This window comes from Eimeria acervulina, genomic scaffold (genome assembly GCF_000499425.1).
Source record: "Eimeria acervulina Houghton genomic scaffold, Eah_scaff179, whole genome shotgun sequence".
Lineage (NCBI taxonomy): Eukaryota > Apicomplexa > Conoidasida > Eucoccidiorida > Eimeriidae > Eimeria > Eimeria acervulina.
In genome coordinates this window covers 38,476-51,085 of record NW_013550116.1, presented here as the reverse complement: position 1 = coordinate 51,085, position 12,610 = coordinate 38,476, and the positions used below count along the sequence as shown (strand labels likewise).

At 42.6% G+C, this 12,610-nt stretch overlaps 2 protein-coding genes across 2 annotated transcripts; both read left to right on the top strand.

The window, feature by feature from the left end:
* Window positions 1–234: 234 nt before the first annotated feature.
* Window positions 235–1,620, top strand: EAH_00023440 (fumarase, putative; the record flags this gene model as incomplete). Its single annotated transcript, XM_013396841.1, has 3 exons — window positions 235–403; window positions 1,047–1,312; window positions 1,525–1,620. 3 exons carry the CDS (start codon window positions 235–237, stop codon window positions 1,618–1,620), a joined length of 531 nt encoding a protein of 176 aa, XP_013252295.1.
* A 2,758-nt stretch (window positions 1,621–4,378) lies between these two features.
* Window positions 4,379–9,668, top strand: EAH_00023430 (hypothetical protein, conserved; the record flags this gene model as incomplete). Its single annotated transcript, XM_013396840.1, has 6 exons — window positions 4,379–4,445; window positions 5,247–5,325; window positions 5,567–5,834; window positions 7,071–7,200; window positions 7,682–7,739; window positions 9,128–9,668. 6 exons carry the CDS (start codon window positions 4,379–4,381, stop codon window positions 9,666–9,668), a joined length of 1,143 nt encoding a protein of 380 aa, XP_013252294.1.
* Window positions 9,669–12,610: the final 2,942 nt, after the last annotated feature.

Here is a 12,610-nt window from a genome sequence, read left to right as displayed (position 1 = left end):
TACATATTATATATATTATATATATTATATACGATATATATAATATATAATATATATAATATGTACATTTTATATATAATATATATATAATATATATTATATATATTTGTGTATTATATGTTTTGCGCAGTATTTTTAGAAGCATTAGAGCAGGATCCGTCGAAGTATTTACCGGTAGTAACAGAAAAAGAGTTGGGTATAGCAGAAGCCCTGCGATTAGATATTAATCAGCCGATGAAAGAGCTACAGAAGATATTACAACAGCTACCGTGCAAGACGCGTCTATCCCTGTCAGGGACGCTAATTGTTGCTCGAGATATTGCGCATGCTATGCTTCTTAAAAAGTTAAATGAAGAAGGCGATCTCCCGGACTATTTCAAGCAACATCCTATCTATTATGCTGGTACACTATACATATATCCTACTTATTATGCTGCTGGTTATGCTGCTCCTGCTAGTTATGCTGCTGCTGCTAGTTATGCTGCTGCTGCTGCTGCTGTTTAGGCTGCTGCTGCTGGTTATGTTGCTGCTGCTGGTTATGTTGCTGCTGCTGGTTATGCTGCTGCTGCTGGTTATGCTGCTCCTGCTGGTTATGCTGCTGCTGCTGCTGCTGATTATGCTGCTGATGCTGGTTTTGCTGCTCCTGCTAGTTATGCTGCTGCTGCTGGTTATGCTGCTCCTGCTGCTGCTGGTTAGGCTGCTGTGGCTGTTCTTCTGCTGCTGGTGCTGCTGCTGTTCTGCTGCTGGCGATGCTGTTGATGCTGTTGCTGCTGCTGTTGCTGCATTTGTTGTTGTTTGATGTTTTTTGTTTGTTTTGCTGCTTCCTCTCTCTCTCTCTGCTGCAGTTTCTTGCTGCTGCTGCCTCTCTTATAATAATAATTATTATTATGTTTATTATTATTACTATTAATAATTTAAGTATAATAATTATTATAATTATAAATAATAAATCTGCTACTAAAATATAAATATAATGAATAAAAAGCATATAAAAGTCGAGAGAAAAGTAAATATTTGTATTGCATGCATTATATTTTTATTGTTAGGACCTGCGAAGACACCCGAAGGGATGATAAGCGGCTCCTTCGGCCCAACAACAGCGGGTCGAATGGATATGTATGTGCCGAAGTTTATGTCGAAGGGTGCATCTTTAATTACTTTAGCGAAAGGAAATAGAAGCAAAGAAGTTGCTGATGCATGCAAACAATATAAAGGTGTCTATCTCGGAGCTATCGGGGGACCCGCTGCTATCATAGCACAAAATTGCATCAAAGATGTACAGCTCGTCGAATATCCTGAACTAGGAATGGAGGTATACCTTTTAGGGTTTAGGCTTTAGGGTTTAGGGTTTAGGGTTTAGGGTTTATCTTTATTGTTTGTTGTTTGTTGTTTGGGGTTTATTATGTATTGCTTATTGTTTATGGCTTATTGATCTTTGTTTTAGGGTTTAAGGGTTTAGGGTTTAGGGTTTAGGGTTTAGGGTTTAGGGTTTAGGGTTTAGGGTTTAGGGTTTGTGTGGGTCAGGCTATATGGCGGATCCGCGTCGAGGATTTCCCTGCGTTTGTGGTTATCGACAGCAACGGAAATGACTTCTATAGAAACTGGATCCCTTATGAATAAACCCTAAACCCTAAACCCTAAACCCTAAACCCTAAACCCTAGCTGGCTTGGGTGGGGTCTTGGGCTGCGCACTGCCGGGGGAGAGCGGCGTATATTGAAGTATATAAATAAATTAAATAAATGAATAAATAAATAAATATAAACAAGAATATTAAAGACAGATTGATGTAAAATAAGCAAATAAAATAAATAAAATAAATATACTAACTAAATTAATTAAACTAATTAAATTAAATATATATTAAGACATGCACCTAAATAAATATATTAAACATTTTTTTTATAATGCCGTCGTGAAAGATGAGGGTGGAGGACTTCCTGCTGCTGCTGCTGCTGCAGCAGCAACAACAGCTGCAGCAGCTGCAGCAAAAGCAGCTGCCGCGCTGCAGTGCAGATGACTCGCAGCACAAAGGGCAGCTGTAGCTTGCCGTACAGCTAGCTAGCTAGCTACTTAGCTACTTGCGCAGCTAGCTAGCCCCTCAGCTAGCTAGCTAGCCTCTCAGCTAGCTAGCTAGCTAGCTACGGATGGAGGCATCTATTGCGCAAACTATTTTTTCGAAGTGCAGACAAAAACAAACGAAGGAAGACGCATATCCAAGATCATACCGCTATCTAGCTAGCTATCTAGCTAGCTATCTAGCTGGCTGTCTAGCTAGCTATCTAGCTAGCTATCTAGCTAGCTGGCTAGCTAGCCAGGTGGATGCATAGACAGCTAGATACGTAGCTAGAGAGTTAGCTATATAGATAGGCATATAGATAGAAAAATTGATGGCGAGACAGATAGCTAGCTAGCTAGATAGCTAGCTAGCTAGTTGGCTAGCTAGGTAGCTAGGTAGATAGGCAGGTAGGTAGATAGATGGCTAGATAGATAGTCAGCTAGATAAATGGCTAGCTAGACAGCTAGCTAGCTAGACAGCTAGCTAGCTAGACAGCTAGCTAGCTAGGCAGCTAGCTAGCTAGCCAGTTAGCTAGCTAGACAGCTGGCTAGCTAGCCAGCTAAGTAGCTAGCCATGCAGCTGCGGATAATGTACTACTCTGAATATCAGGAGTAGCTGGAGGCTGACGCTGCTGCAAAGGACTTCGAGAGAGAGCTGAGGGCCTGGCGCTAGGGTTTAGGGTTTAGGGTTTAGGGTTTAGAGCTACGTAGGGAAGGGGGAGGCGAAGAGAAGCCGAGAGGTGCTGCTAATAAACTCATTTCTTGCTGCTGATCTGGCGTTGCTGCTGCTGCACTTCCTGCTGCTGCACTTGCTGCTGCTGCTGATGCGTTTGCAGCTGCTGCTGCTGCACTTACTGTTGCTGCTGCTGCACTTGCTGCTGCTGCACTTGCTGCTGCTGCTGCTGCGGAGTGTTCCAACTGCCACGGGGTGCTCAGCACTGGAGCGAGGAGATTTAATTTATTTTATTTTTAATTAAATGTCTGTGCAGTCTTCTCTTCATTTAGAAGCGACAAAGTTCAGGTGTATATACAGCTCAAATAATCAGCAGCACAGTGTTGCTGTTCTACCGATGGAGCCCCTGTAGCTAGCTGCAGCTAGCTACAGCTAGCTACAGCTATCGCAGGGATTCTGGTAGTTAGCTGCTACACCAACAGCAGCAGCAGCAACAGCAGCAGCAGCCGCAGCAGCAGCAAAAGGTTTTTGCTGCTTACGGTGTTTGTGTGTTGAGCAGCAGAGAAAGCAGCAAAAGGATGAAGGCGCAGCAACAAACACAATCCTTAGAAGCAGCAAGAAGAGTATATTATAAATAAAGAAGCAACCCCCTTCTGTTTGCTGCTGCAGCTGCTGCTGCTGCTGCTGTTTGTATGGCTGTCGAGGCTATTTCTGCACCTCTCTACTGTGTGTATAAACTCTCTCCTAATATCTTTTATAAAATGAATTAATTTATATTTAAATGCAGCAGCAGCTTCTGTAGCGAGCAAAACGCAACAGAAGGAGCTGCTGAAGTGTGTATACACCTCGAGGCACTGCTGCTGCTGCTGCAGCAACTGCAGCAGCAGCAGCATCAGGGGTTAAAAGAAATGTTTTTTTGTGATTACTATTGGATTTCAACTGAACAAATTAAAATATTTTAATTAATAATAAAATATTTTAGTGTATTTAAGCAAAAGGTAGGTTCGGCTGCTGCAGCAGCTGCTGCAGCAGCTGCGTAGAGAAGCTTGGGGCTCTGCTGCAGCAGCAGCACCTGAAAGAAGAAACACAGAGTAATATATATATCTCTCTTCTTTATTTTAATTATTTATTTGTGTTTTTGTCTTCTTGTTTAACCCTAGAGCCTGCTGTTGCTGTTGCTGCTTCTCTCAGCATCACTAGCAAGCAGCATCAGCAACAGCAACTCTGCAGCAGCAGCGCTGAAGCACAATCAAAGGCTTCGTTGCTGCTTTTAACCCCCAACTGCAGCAGCAGCAGCACCAGCAGCAGAAGCACCTACACACTCGTCCTCAACAAACCGCCCTCGGCTGTTGCAGCCCAAGCGCATCTGCAGCAACAGCAGCAGCAGCAACAGCAGCAACATCAGCAGCAACAGCAGCAGCAGCAGCAACAACAACAACAGCAACAGCAGCAACAGCAGAAGCCCCCCCATCTCCATCTTGTTGCATTTGTCAATCTCAGCCTTGACGCCGCGGGAGCAGCAATCCTTAATAAATTGCTGCAGCTGCTGCAGCTGCTATTCAAGCTGCTGCTGCTGCTGCTGCTGCTGCTGCTAGACAGCAGCAAGAAGTGCTGCAAGTTGAATTTCTTCTGCTTTTATTTTCTTAGAGATGGCGCAGCAGCCTGCAGATGGTATCGACTGGCCGGGCCTCTACAGATGGTCTATCAAATACTGCGGTAAGCAAACAGCAGCAGCAGCAGCAGCAGCAGCAGCAGAAGATGCAGCAGCAGCAGCAGTAGTAGTAGTAGAAGCACTAGCAGCAGCAGCAGAAGCAGTAGCATGTGAAGCACTAGCAACAGCACGAGCAGCAGCAGAAGACCCATCGCTAGCTCGCCTTAGCAGCAGCAGCAGCACAAGCGGCAGCAACAGCAGCAGCAGCAGCAGCAGCAGCAGCAGCAGCATTATTGTATGAATATCGTATATTGTTTGTTTTTTAGTCTGTTCAGATTTATTTATTTTTCTATTTGCTGCCTTTTCATCTATTTATTTATTTATTTATTTATTTATTTATTTATTTATTTATTTATTTATTTATTTATTTATTAATTTATTTATTTATTTATTTATTAATTTATTTATTTATTTATAGACGGCACGTCATCTGAGTGTCGGTTGAGCGAAGAAGATATAACATTCTTAAGAAACGCAATAAAGGATGCATTTAAGGATGAAGAAGACCCGCATGCATTAATTAAACAACAAATTAATTATATTAATTTGTTTCTAGAACGTAAAGCCCCAGGTATTATATATTATATTATTATTATATAAACCCTAAACCCTAAACCCTCATGAATTTATTCAACAACAACGCCCGTTATTTTCGTCTACTTCTAAACCCTAAACCCTAAACCCTAAACCCTAATGGTTAGAGGTACCCGCATCTTGTTGGTTTTATCTGCTGCACACAAGCTGAACAGACATACAAATGATGATTGTGCTGCTGCTGCTGCTGCTGCTGCTGGTGGTGGTTTCAGTGAGGGATTGCATTGCTGCTTTGTCGGTAGTACAGCGGCTGATAGAAGACTACCCTGAATTATCAAGGGATCTCGCTAAGTGCGCTGCTGCTGCTGTTGCTGCTGCTGCTGTTGGTGTTGCTGCTGCTGCTGTTGCTGCTGCTGTTGTTGTTGTAGAGGCACTTCAAATGCTGCTTCGAGCGCAGAGCCGTTTGGTTTTCCGGCGAGCTGCTGCTGCATCTGTTGCTGCTGCTGCTGCTGCTCATGCTGCTGCTGCTGCATCTGTTGCTGCTGCTGCTCATGCTGCTGCTGCTATTGTTGCTGCTGTTGCTGCTGCGTAGACTTAACGCTCTGGAGCCCCTTGTGCAGCTTCTCTCAATCGATACAAGTGCCGACACCTCCCAGGAGCAGCAGCAGCACGAGCAGCAGCAGCAGCAGCACGAGCAGCAGCAGCAGCATGAGCAGCAGCAGCAGCAGCAGCAGCAGCAGCAGGTGCCGGAGGAGAGTGCAGCAGCAAAGGTGTTTATTATACTGGAGAAGACCTTAGAAATCTTAGCTACTGCAGCACAAAACAACGCTCAGATTCAACAAGCTATTGCTAGTCTGGGGGTATGGCAAACCCTAAACCCTAAACCCTAAACCCTAAACCCTAAACCCTAAACCCTAACCCTAAACCCTAATCCTAAACCCTAAACCCTAAACCCTAATCCTAAACCCTAACCGTAAACCCTAATTATAAACCTTTATTATAAACCCTTGTTATAAACTCTATTGTAAAACCCAAATCATAAACCCTAATTATAAACCCTACTATAAACCCTAATAATAAACCCTTACTATAAACCCTTTGTATAAACCCTATTGCAGCAGCAACAGCAACACCACCAACAGCAGCATCAGCAGCAGCATCAGCAGCATCAGCAGCATCAGCAGCAGCAGGATAATTAGCAGCACATATTTAATATATATATATATATGTGTGTGTTTGTGTGGATTAGGGTTTAGGGGTTTTGCTGTCTTTAGTTAGACAAAACCCTAGAAGCAGAGCTCTTCGCTTAAGAGCTCTTCAAGCATTGTCTTGCGTCACTCGCAACTTCAAAGTAAACGAAGAAATATTCTTAGAGAAGGGCGGCGTCCGGCTGCTCGTCTCTGCAATTTACAGCCAAGACCCTAAGGTATGCATGCGCATGCAGCACCCTAAACCCTAAACCCTAATAAACCCTAATAAACCCTAATACACCCTAATAAACCCTAATACACCCTAATACACCCTCATTCACCCTAGTAGATACTAATAAACACTATATCGTTAAACCCTAAACCCTAATGAACCCTAATAAACCCTAATAAACCCTAATAAACCCTCATTAACCCTAGTAGATACTAATAAACATTATTAAACACTATATCGTTAAACCCTAAACCCTTATTTTTAGATTGCTTGGTACTGCTAGCTACAGCTAAGATCCTAAGATATTCAGCACCCTTAACCTAAACCCTAGTAAACCCTAATAAACCCTCAGAAACCCTTATAAACCCTTATAAACCCTTATAAACCCTAACAAACCCTAATACACTCTAGACCCTAAATACTTGCAACGGGTTGCTGCGCTCTTCCTTCGGCCTCCCTCAATACTCTGCGGTTTTGATAATTTAGGGTTTAAGATTTAGGGTTTAGGGTTTAGGGTTTAGGGTTTACGTGTAGTACCAAGAAAACGCTTTAGCGTTTAGGGTTTAGGGTTTAGGGTTTAGGGTTTAGGGTTTGCGTGTAGTACCAAGCAAACGCTTAGGGCTTAGGGTTTAGGGTTTAGGGTTTAGGGTTTAGGGTTTAGGGTTTGCGTGCAGTATCAAGAAAAGGCTTGTTCTTTTCTTCGTCATTTAGTCGGCGAGGGTTTGGTGACGTTCGAAGAATTAAAAAAAAATAAAGTTTTGGATGCCCTCGAAGTGCTGCTGCCTTCTATCCAAGACTTATCCAGTAAACCCTAAACCCTAAACCCTAAACCCTAAACCCTAAACCCTAAGGCCTACACAATATACCCTAAACCCTAAGGCCTACACAATAAACCCTAAACCCTAAGGCCTACACAATAAACCCTAAACCCTAAGGCCTACACAATAAACCCTAAACCCTAGACCCTAAACAATAAGGCGGCGAATTCAAAACTGTAAACCCTAAACCCTCAACAGTAAACCCTAAACCCTAACCCCTCAGCATTAAACCCTAATCCTTACGCAATAATAAACCCTAAACCCTAAGCTAGTGCAGCACGGCTCCAAGTACAAAGAAATAAACAAAACAAATAAACAAAGCAAATAAACAAAGCAAATAAACAAAACAAATAAATAAACAAATAAATAAACAAAACAAATAAAACAAAATAATTAACAATAAACAACATACAAGAAGAATAAAGAGCATTTGTTTTGTTTGTTTGTTTGTTTGTTTGTTTGTTTAGATATTCAATTTGCAGAGACAGTGCTGCAGCTTATTATCAAAATACTGCAGCAACACCGGTAAGAAGAAATAAATAAACCCTAAACCCTAAACCCTAAACCCTAAAGTAGAGTTTATTTTATTTACTTTTTGTGTTTTGTTCGCCTTACGTAGTTATGTTGTGTTTATATTTTATATTTTGTTTTACATTTATATGTCGTTATGTTTTATATTTTTATTTTTTATGCTTTATAAACAACATACAAGAAGAAGAATAAAGAGCATATATATATATATATATATATATGCTCTTTATAATTTTAATTTATATATAACAAAGGAAGACATATATATAGTATATTTATTATTTTTATTTACTTCACTGTACATATTTTGTTTATTTGTTTATTTATTTATTTATTTATTTATTTATTTATTTATTTATTTATTTATTTATTTATTATTTATTCATTATTTTTAAATTTGTTTATTTATTTGTTTGCTTTTTTATTTATTTGTTTGTTTTTTTAGTTTATTTGTTTTATTTATTTATTTTAGTTCGTTTGTTTGTTTGTTTATTTTAACTTTTTAATTTGTTTATTTATTTTATTTTTTTAAATTTGTTAATTTGTTTATTTGTTTATTTGTTTGTTTCTGTCTCCTCTCCTTTTCTGTCTTCTTTTCTTTATTACCACCTAAATAAACAAATTAATTAGTTATTGATGTATTTATTTTATTTAATAAATACATCAATAACTAATTAATTTGTTTGTTTGTTGTTTATTAATGCATTAATTAATTTAACAAATAAATTACTCGCATAACAGAAAGACCAAACAAACAAACAGCGAAATAAATAAATAAATAAGTAAATAAATAAATAAATAATATAAATATAAATATAAATATAAAACTATAACTATATATTAATAAATATATGTGTTTATAGGCTGTCTTTATCTGGAGGAGAAGACTTGAATAAGCTAAAGACATGCTTAACTCTTCGTCTAGAATATTTAGCAGCAACACGTTCAAGGTTAGAGAACGAAGAGAGCTTTCTTGAAGCAAGAAGTGCATTAAAGCTGCTGACAAACGATGAGAGACTCAGAAAAGAAGATATATTCTTTGACCTCCAGGCAATTCAAGAACAGGTTCAACTTATTAACCAAGCACTCGCACTCACTCAGTAAGCTACTCTCCTGCTGCTGCTGCTGCTGCTGCTGCTGATGCTGCTGCTGCTGATGATGATGATGTGCTGCTGCTGCTGCTGCTGCTGATGTGCTGCTGCGGTGTCGCTGCTGATGCTGTTGCTAAGGTGGTGCTGGGGCTGGTGCTGCAGTGCTGCTGATGCTGCTGCTGCGGTGCTGCTGTTGATACGGTGTTGTTGTTCCTGCTGTTGATGTTTCTGCTGCTGCTATTGCTGCTGCTGCTATTTGATGCTGCTGCGTTTGCTGCTGCTTCCCTTCAGGGTAGAGCACCTAATCCCCGCCGGCCGTCAGCGACAGCAACAGCAGCAGCAGCAGCAGCAGCAGCAGCAGCGCGAGCAGCAGCAGGAACAGCAGCAGCCGCAGCAGAGCATCCCGGCTCTCGCTATGGGCCCTGCATACCCCAGTTCCCCACAGCACCGCCAGCAGCAGTACCTGCAGCAGCAGCACCCGCAGCAGCAGCAGCAGCACCAGCAGCAGCACCCGCAGCAGCAGAGATATCACCAAGGTTACACGCAGCAGCAGCCGAGCTATCCTTTGCAGCAGCAGCACCTATATATGCAGCAGCAGCCGCAGCTGTATGCACCACAGCAGCAGCTGTACGTGCCGCAGCAGCAGCAGGTGTATCTGCCGCACCCGCAGCAGCAGCAGCAGCAGCACCTGCTGCACCCGCAGCAGCAGGGACAGTCTCATATTCGTAGCGGACGAAGCCACAGCCGTTCAAGAAGAGGGCACCAGCAGCAGCAGCAGCAGCACCCGCAGCAGCAGCAGCGCAGCAGCTCGCCTCGGCCTTCAAGAATGTAATAAACAGCCTCTTGTGCAGCATGCTCGCAGCAGCAGTAGCAGCTGCTGCTGGTGCTGCTGCTACAGCAGTAACAACAGAGGAGGTAGCAGCAACAGAGTAGCAGCAGCCGCTGCAGGCGCTCTGGCAGCAGCAGCATAACATCAGCTCTTGCTGCAGCAGCAGAGTAGCAGCAGCAGTTGCAACAGAGACGCTGCTGCAGCAGCAACACAGACGCAGCTGCAGTAGCAACAGCAGCTGGAGCAGAAACAGCAGCTGCAGCCGCAGCTGCAGCAGCAACAGCAGCTCCAGCCTGCAGTAGCAACAGCAGCTGGAGCAGCAACAGCAGCTGCTGCAGCAGCAGCTGCAGCAGCAGCAGTGGGATTTGTGGGGCCGTTCATAATTATTATTTGCAGCAACGCTGTCGTTTTGCAGTGAGGCCCTGCAGCGCGTGCTGCTGCTGCTGCTGCTGCTGCTGCTGCTGCCGGTGTCCGTCAGCAGCAGCAGCTGCTGCACGGCACAGGCGGACAGTGGTAAGCACAGAAGCAGCAGCAGCATCAGCAGCAGCATCAGCAGTAGCATCAGCAGCAGCAGCTGGTGGTGATGCAGCAGCAGCAGCTTTTCACGCCAACGCACTCATAGTGCTGGTGCTGGTGCTGCTGCTGCAGGAAGGAGACATTTAAACCCTTGTAGCATTTTCGTCTGCTGCAGCTGCTTGGTGCAGCAGACCTTTTAGTGCTGTAATGTACATACACCTCAAGAACAGCAGCGGAAGCAGCAGCAGCAGCAGCAGCAGCAGCAGCAGCAACAGCAGCAGCAGCAACAGCCTAGAATTACGAGCCATCTGGGGCCTATACACATGCCAGTCTAAATAAATATATTTATTAATCAATAGCTATACACAATAAAGTAAATACAAGAAATATAGCAAGTATAATAACAGAGAATAATAAATAGAGTAAATATAATACAAATAATAAACACAATAAAATAAATATAATAAATATAGTAGACATAATAAACATAATGCAATAGATAAAACAAATATAATATAAATAATAAGCATAATATATAAGAAATAGAGTAAATGTAATTTATTTATTAACAGGGAGAGTAAACAAAGTTAGACAGCCAACCCTAAACGAAGTCATCCCAATCAAATCCAATAAATGCATGCATTATGCATGCATGCAATATGCATGCATGCAATATGCATGCAACGGCATGCATGCAATATGCATGCAGCTGCATGCATGCAATATGCATGCAACTGTAACTGCAGCTGCATGCAAGCAATATGCATGCAACTGCATGCAACTGTATGCATGCAAAATGAATGCAACTGCATGCATGCAATATGCATGCAACTGCATGCATGCAATATGCATGCAACTGCATGCATGCATTTGGGTGTCTATACACCTCAGTGCAGTCCCAACGATAGTTTTGCGGGAGATAATAGCAAAACCCTTTTAAACAATATTTTAAATAAACAAAACCCTAATTAAACAAAACCCTTATCTGTTTACAATGCCTTAGACGCTGTGCGCTCTCTGTGTTAGAAGAATTAGGGTTTAGGGTTTAGGGTTTAGGGTTTAAAGGCGAGGGTTTGATGGCGTAGGGTTTAGGATTGGATGGCGAGGGTTTAGGGTTTAGGGTTTAGGGTTTAGGGTTTAAGGCCCTGAGAGCCTTTTCTTCTCCTTTGGATTTGCAGTAATAGAGCAAGACAAAAAAAGAGAGAGAAGATATCAGAAAAACAAATTAAAAGAAACAAACAAATAAATAAATAAAGAAGAGAGACAGAAAATAAACAAACAAGAGACAGAAAAGAAGACGAAAACAAACAAAAGAGAGACAGCAGAAAATATAAAAGAAATAACAGAGAGACTCCAAAGAGAAAGAGAGAGAGAGCAGAAGAGACAGCAAAAGATAAAGAGACAGCAGAAGAGACCGCAAAGGATAAAGAGACAGCAAAGGAGACAGCAAGAGACAGCAAAAGAGAGAGCAGAAGATAGAGACAGCAAAAGATAGAGACAGCAAAAGAGACAGCAGAAGATAGAGACAGCAAAAGATAGAGACAGCAAAAGATAGAGACAGCAAAAGATAGAGACAGCTAGATAGAGACAGCAAAAGAGGCAGCAAGAGACAGCAAAAGAGAAAGAGACAGAAAAAGAGAGAAAAGGAGACAGCAAAAGAGACAGCAAGAGAGACAGAAAAGGGTGCAGACGCAGGGAGACAGGAGAAGAAGCATCAGGCGAAAGAAGAGACAGCAGAATACAGCTCTTGAACCTGCTTCTGCGCTTCAGCTGCTAATACACCTGAATCAGTATCTGCTGTAGCAGCTAAAGGGCCCCCGAGTGCAAACCCAATAGGAGAGAAGCTGCAGCGTCGCGTCTCTCCTAATTCTTTAACCACCTGCGGTGTACATACACCTCAACAGCAAACAACAAAGCCTCATCAGAGAAACGCAAACAGCAACAGCAACAACACCAGCAGCAGCGGCAGCAGTATAAGAGCAGCAACAGCAGCAGCAGCAGAATCAACTGCAGCAATAACAATAGCTACGGCAGCAACGCCAGTAGAAACGGGAATAGCAGCAGCAGCAGCAGCAGCAGAACACCAGAAGCAGAAGATGAGCAGCAGCAGCAGCAAATCAGAAGCATCAGAAGCACGAGATGAACAGCAGCAGCAGCATGCGCAGCAGCAGCATGCGCAGCAGCAGCATGCGGAGCAGCAGCATGCGGAGCAGCTAACCTCCTTGGGCGGCGGGCATATAGGTGCAGTATAAATAGCAAGAGGGAAGAAGAGAGTTTTTTTATTGTGTGTACGTGCAGCTTTCTTTGCAAGCAATACGAAGGAATGAACAGTTTTAATATCAAAGGTATCCGGGTGTACGTACACCCCGTTGCAATTTGGTCTGTCCCTCCCCCCGCTTGGAGCAACCCATATTAAACTCTTGCCGAGT